The 6,793-nt window shown below is 38.3% G+C and overlaps 1 protein-coding gene across 1 annotated transcript; it reads right to left on the reverse strand.

The window, feature by feature from the left end:
• Positions 1–1,490: 1,490 nt before the first annotated feature.
• On the reverse strand, positions 1,491–2,603 carry LOC149814563 (subtilisin-like protease SBT2.5). Its single transcript, XM_089989325.1, has 3 exons — positions 2,443–2,603; positions 2,066–2,213; positions 1,491–1,949 (listed from the first exon to the last, which is right to left on the reverse strand). The coding sequence occupies exons 1-3, from the start codon at positions 2,520–2,522 to the stop codon at positions 1,887–1,889; spliced, it is 291 nt and encodes a 96-aa protein (XP_089845451.1). The 5' UTR covers positions 2,523–2,603; the 3' UTR covers positions 1,491–1,886.
• Positions 2,604–6,793: the final 4,190 nt, after the last annotated feature.

Consider the following 6,793-nt stretch of genomic DNA (forward strand, 5'->3'; position numbering starts at 1 on the left):
AGAGAGAGAGAGAGAGAGAGAGAATTAAACGTAGGGTTAATAAAATAATTTGAATGTTGATAAAAGGTGAAGGAATAAGTAACTAGTACTTTAGGAAAACTTTAGTCGCTAGATGACATAGAATAGTAAAGATGATGCTCATGATGAGTAGAAAGATGAGTTTTTTGCTGAAAGTTTTTCATCTCACTTACAACAATCCTAAGGCCCTGTTTGGAATCTAGGCGCTGGAGGTAACCTGAGCGGAAAGTGTGGAATACTCGTTGCCAAAGTTGTTTGGGATGTTGTGTATTTGACACCTTCAGTTCTACATTTCACTTCCCAACTACATGAGGTGGTAGTTGCCAAATGCTACACCAGCTCCCACATTGGTGCCTAATTTTGATGTCCTTCCCAATGTTCTTTCAGTTATCAGCTGCAGAAGTGGAAGTGGTAAATCCTTAGCTGAACCGTTTCACTTATCCGAAACAACCATTGTGGATTTACTAAAACCACAAATTTTAGAGATTCTATAACTGCATCATTAGCTACCACCGACTGAAGTATTCCAAACAGTGCCTACTTCAAAAGTTTTAGAGCTGATAGAAACGCACAACACTTGGGGCAGCTTTTATGAGTTGCGAGACTGCAAAGTAGATATTTGGATATATGAACCCTTCCTTAACTAGTGAAGTCCGTCATGTTCCTAAGCCAATAATGGAGCAAAAGGAATAGATTCAATGCCTGAGGAGAATAATTTGGTGCATATGTGTGTGCTTATGGTTTATTCGTGTGCGTGCGTGCGCGCTCATGTGTCTGTGACAAAGACAGAGAGAGAGAGAGAGAGAGAGAGGCAGACACGTCACACGTGCACAGAAACAGAGTGTGACACGCCTCAGAAAGCTTTGCAGCAGCACGTACACAAGCTACTATATGCATCGTAAGCACACAGACAGAGTGAACATCATAGGCATGAGCACATGTACCCAATCTGAGGACATGCAAAGAAACGCAGAGAAGCCCCAAATCCGTTCCACTCATCCCCTATGTCATCCCTAACTTCATATCCCCTCCTTGGGATTTCAATGATTTAAGTTGTTTTGATCAAAAGATCAACATTTAAACCAAAATCCGACTTGTGTGCAGGATTTTTTAGCGATTCATAGATCAACTGTTGACAAAAACAATTTTTTGTGATTTAAAAAATCAGTTTTTTCATCAAAGAAATACAGCCCAAGTGTCGATTCTTGTTAAATTGGCCATTTGGAATCCATCTATAGTTTGATCAAAACTTGCATCATAAGAGGGGTATGAAGATGGGGATGACATAGGGGATGAGTGGAACTGAAATCAGTACTATATGCATCATAAACACACACAAAGAGTGCACATCTTAGGCATGAGCACACGTACCTTAGCAGAGGGCATGCAAAGAAACGCAGAGAAGCTCATCTGCCCACACGTGCGATCTCACAGACACGAAAAACAGTACCACTCGAGCGGAATGTGACTCGTTTGTTCCATAAAATCAGGCTCCCTTGATATTCAACCAAATAAGTACAATGATATGGAATCAAAGTTACCCCTCTCAAATCTTTTTCTACCAACTATAGCCAACCAATCCCATATTCCAGCCTGACACCCATACGATGGGGAAAAAAAATGCTAGTTACCATTACCATGGAGACTTCTTTCATACTTCAGTAAATCTCCTATCACTTCATACCAATAATTGCTCATTTCTACTACCCCCCATGCAACACATAATTATACTTACAGTTTCAAACATAATAGTCCCTGTTACCCGGTTTTGGGCACCATCCCTCAGCCGACCTCATAGCTGTCATTGTTCTTTGCTCGCCTCTCAAAAGCAAGAGAGAGAGAGAGACAGACTTCTTTATTCCCCATTATCAAATAAACTCTAGATTCTTCTCTACAACCCTCACCCCCTCTGCAGATCTAAGCCGGCTTGCCTGCTCAACAAAAAAGGAATTAAATGAATGTTATAAAGCCAAGAATAAACAAATTTACCATATACTAATTTTATGTTTAAAAAGACCTACAAATGAGGAGAAGAAGAATAGCTCACCTGCTCGTTGGTAATCTCAACACCAAATCCATCAACAATAACCCAAGAAAACCTCTTGGTATAGGTCCCTGATTCAAACACCCTCTCCAGCAAGATGTCATGCTTCTTACTCAGATACATATCCAACTCGCAATCCGCTTCTTTTGAGCTATAAACAATAACCAAAAAGAAAAAAGAAAATCTCAACAACAAAAACACATTTAAGCTTTAAGCAGTGCAACATTTGAGAGAGAGAGAGCCGAAAATAAGCATAGTTGAACACAGCAGGCCCGAAAGCCAAAGACACAAAACCAAAACAGAGATGCAAAGCAAAAAGCACCGGCTGATCAGCCCGGTTCAGGAAGAAGAAGAAACTTGAGGTGATTGGAGAAAGCAACCGATTAGATCGTAGGCGTTCATAGTCTGGATCGTAGTCCATGAAAACGAAGTAGAGCTCTCGAGTTGATGAAGCCGTCATGGTGCTAGCTAGACCTCTCTCTCTCTCTCTCTCTCTCTTCTATGCCTCAATGGACCTATGAGTGAAGAAGGGAGGTTCAGGTGATAAGTCTTATCACCGTAATGGGTCGTCTCTGCATTTATAAAATGCAACACCAGGATAGCGTTCCACCATGAAACCTCTCTTTTCTTTTTTTTCCCACTGTTGGATCGGCCATCGTCTTGTTGATTGCATTTTATCAACCATGCTCCCTGCTTTTTACCATTGGTTAATCGGTGCCTTTGTTATCGTGCGAAGCCAATTAGCTGCCAACAACATATCTCAAGATGCTCAAAATCTTGTGGGACCACCAAATCATGGATGAATAATGTGTGTTGATTTATCCAAAAATTTCAGTGTTCCTATAATGACAATTGTATCCTTTCGTGGGGATGAGTGTTTTTTTGCTTCTTTTTTGCAGAAATATGAAGGGGCATCAAAATGGTTAATTTGGAGTTTATGATCAATACATGACTTTTTTATGCTTTTATTCTGCATGCTTCCTTTCTCATAATTTAATGCGGATAAACTTTTGTTGCATCTAGAAATTTCTCAGTAATGAAAATGGTGGGATTCACAGCAGTGTGTCAGTATCGGTGCCTATCGGCCTGAACCGGCCGATCGTATCGCCAGAAAATCAATACGATACCGACATGAATTGGCTAATTTTTAATAAATGTAAAAAAAATAGCTTAAATTTATTTTTTTGATATTATTTTAACGGCTTTAACATGTGTCACGTTCTTATTGACACGTTATATTTTTTAATTATTTTTTGGCTGATTCAGAACGATTTACTTAAGAATGGTATTGACAGATTTACCTGAATTGTTGGCCAAATGATACAGGTCCGATTCTGATACTGACAAGCTCAGGCACTTCCATCAGTATTAAGTATACCCCAGTGTGAGAAACATCAGATATTTATGAAAAAATCATGAAAATATTGTGAGAAATTACTTGAAAGTTTTAAATTGATATTTGTCATGATATTTTTAAAATATCTGTTTTTCATAATAACATATATATCACATTTTAAACGTGATATTTATGCTTTTAACAGTTATTTATCATGAAAAAAATCATGTTTTTTTTATTTCTAAATATATTTTATTTTTATTTCTTCATAGAATTTAAATTTTCAAACTGTTCAGTATTCTGATATTTTGCCAAAAAATGAGTTTTTCAAAATTTTTATTACTGGCAAGTTTTTGGATGCCGATATGTTGCCGTTTTGAACTTTTGTCACTATTGTATGCCCTAAGGTACCGCAAATCTGTCATAGTCATACCAGTACCAAAAAACCGGTTCCAAACTAATGAACAACACTGTCAATATCAAATATTAAAGAATTGCGTCCCAAATTCTCAATAACACATTTCATGTCTGATAGAAATTGGTTCCAATGAACTAGAAATCAACCCTTCCAGATAAAAGAGGACAACTTGGTTGTGTCATACAAGCACAATACCATTTTGCTGAAGCTTACAAATATTATGATTTATTAAAAAAATACAAAGTAATTAATTTTTTTTTCGACAGAGAAAGCTGGTGTTAGGCATACCCCTGTCAGTTTTACAATCATACCATTGAGATTTGAACTCTTGCAATGTCCCAACACAAGGTGACGTGCACTAACTGTTCCTGCCAGATCAAACAGAGCCCCTAAACATAAATTAGCATTTTTTATCCAAAAATACAAGGGTAATTTTGTCATTTGGGATGGGCTTCCCATGGGAGAAGGACGTGTCCATGGACATAATGAAAACTTGGGGGAAGAGGGGACCATGTCCTATAATAAGGAGGGGAGGGTCCTATAACGAGGGGAGGGTGTGGGGGTGGACCACCTGGGCATCCCGTGGGAAGAGTGGACCATGTCTCTGGGCCCCATAAAAAAAAAGAAAAAAAAACTGCTTAATGTTCGTGGGGCCCATGGTTCGAATCGGACGGGTGCTGCGCTTCGAGATGGGACATCACATTTTTCTGTGCAATGCGATTGCACTTGATGTGCAGCTCAGCTTCCATGTTATCATATGCAAAATGTGGGGCCTGGATCTGGATCTGCTATCATTGCCTCGATGGAGATCCAAAACCAGGCTCGTGCCTGGCGAGTCATGGGCTGGGTCGACACCAGGGACTGACTTGGTCAGAGAACCGGAAGTGTCCACCCTGATGCAGCCCACAGGGCATGCGTGTGGGGTGGCCTTGGATCTTACTCCTGCTTCAGCTTCCATGCTTTGTGAGACATGCAACAAAGGTGACATCCAATGCCAATGGGCGCTCTGCATAGTTGGTAGGAGCGGTCAGTGCACGTCTCTTTGTGGTGGGACGTTGCAGGTTCAAACCTCAATGGTACGATTGATAGGGGTCTGCCTGACCTCAGCTTGTCTTTAAAAAAAAAAAAAGGGTAACATCCAATGATCTCTTAACTCATTCCCTTATGTCGACAGGCCCAATCAAATAAATGACAGCATTTTGAGTGGGGCCTGCATTATGTTAATGTGGGGGTTATGGAACATGATCATATGTCTAGCCCTAACGTAGCAGATGAGTTAAGAGATCATTTGATCTCAATTTGCTCGCGCGTTGTAAGTTTTTTAACAACTTTTATATATTGTGGTTCTAAACCCCAACAATATATAACGGTACACCCTCTATTTGCATGGATCTAGGCACTAAATGTGTGATCCAATTGTATACAGATGTATTTAGCACACTTTTGTTTTTATATTAACAGATTTAGTTATTTCCAATATAACAGAATATGGAGTTTTGACATGTTTCACTAAGATAGGATGGTCTAAAAATGATCCAAAACGTCATTGTGGTTTCAACTTTAACACATGAAAATAATAAACATATATATAGGACATGCTAAACACCATTCAAAGGGTTGTTTTTGCTTTTTGGAGAAGTGTATATCCCTACCAACAGACACATAAATATATATAGGGTAAATATTGGCTACTAATGAAGGTAAAAAACTAATGAGCTAGAAATCATAGGTGCAAGTTGTATCGACTCAATCTAACTACATAGATGGGTTCATCGTGGTTTGCTTGCTAAGGATCAAGCCTTCAATTCAATAAAAATGTGATCTTTTGAGTTATAAAATTTTGGCACATTATAGACCATTAATTTTTTAACCCCTTTAAAAACCTAATTACTTGTCATAATCACATTATTTAAAACAAGTTTTCTACTAAAAAAACCATGTTGATCACATCAGTAAAATTTGATCAGCAAAAAATTAGAATTTTTTGAAGAAAAAAGTGATTTCTACTCATTAATAACCACTATTTACCCATATATATAAAAGTTTATCTAACTCAAAATTGGTTATATTTGACAAAGTTTAATAGCATTAACTGATTGAAATAACTAAAAAACCTTTAGAAGCAACAAAATTATTTTTGAGACTCTTAGTTACTTCTAAAGTAAAGTGAGCCTTATGTTTTGCAAGGAAACAAAATGTTAGCTAGACACATGCCCACAAGGGCTCCTACACCTGGCTAGGTGGGTCAGCTCGAGGGTTTCAAGTTAAAGAAGGTCAAAAGTTGCAAGGCCTAAGCTAAATGAGAAACTATGCCCGAATAGTAGGGGAAGTACTTGTGGAGTTTTATACTGTGGACACCGACTCCAGTCCATAGTCAAGGTGACACGTCTCAGTAACGAGTTCAACCCATAGCAGCTGTTTCTCTACATTAAACAAAAAGAAAAAAAAAGAAAAATTCAAACACATTTTCAAACAATAAATATATAAAGTAAGTGATTTTTTTAACCCTAATCATTGCTTTTAAGGGTGTTTTTGTGATCAAACTATTGAATTTTTTAATGCGAATATAACTAGTTGAAAGTTAGATAAACCATACTTGTATATGTTTTTAGTTGTAAAATTTATTTTTCTTAGCTAACTTTCCCCCGTGCCTTCTTCTGAATTTTTTGAGCCTTTTTTTTTTAGTTAAATTTGTAAACCAACTATTTTTGTATTTATAACCCAAAGAAATCTTACCTCACACAAAGACCTGGTCGTGCTGGCTCATCCTACCATACCTACGGTCATCATGCCAGCGGGGTCGAGGCTAGAACCCCTGACCCCAAGGCCTATGCTAGGCGGAAGCAGATCAGGTCATGCTGAACATGAGCGGTTTTGCTCATGCCGACGTCTGTTTGCATTTTGGATGAATGCCACGTGGTTTTGTTAACTTTTGAGCTTTTTAAAATGCAAATCGGACGGCCACGATGTCGGCATG

Source organism: Nuphar pumila, chromosome 15 (assembly GCF_984573655.1).
Source record: "Nuphar pumila chromosome 15, dmNupPumi1.hap1.1, whole genome shotgun sequence".
NCBI lineage: Eukaryota > Viridiplantae > Streptophyta > Magnoliopsida > Nymphaeales > Nymphaeaceae > Nuphar > Nuphar pumila.

Bases quoted from the DNA above. Each gene is read 5' to 3' on its own strand.
- LOC149814563 (XM_089989325.1), bottom strand. From the start codon at position 2,522: ATGACGGCTTCATCAACTCGAGAGCTCTACTTCGTTTTCATGGACTAC. The intron at 2,214-2,442 runs GTTGCTTTCTCC...TATTGTTTATAG, and splicing joins GAACGCCTACGATCTAATCG to CTCAAAAGAAGCGGATTGCG. The intron at 1,950-2,065 runs GTGAGCTATTCT...TTTGTTGAGCAG, and splicing joins TTGAGATTACCAACGAGCAG to GCAAGCCGGCTTAGATCTGC.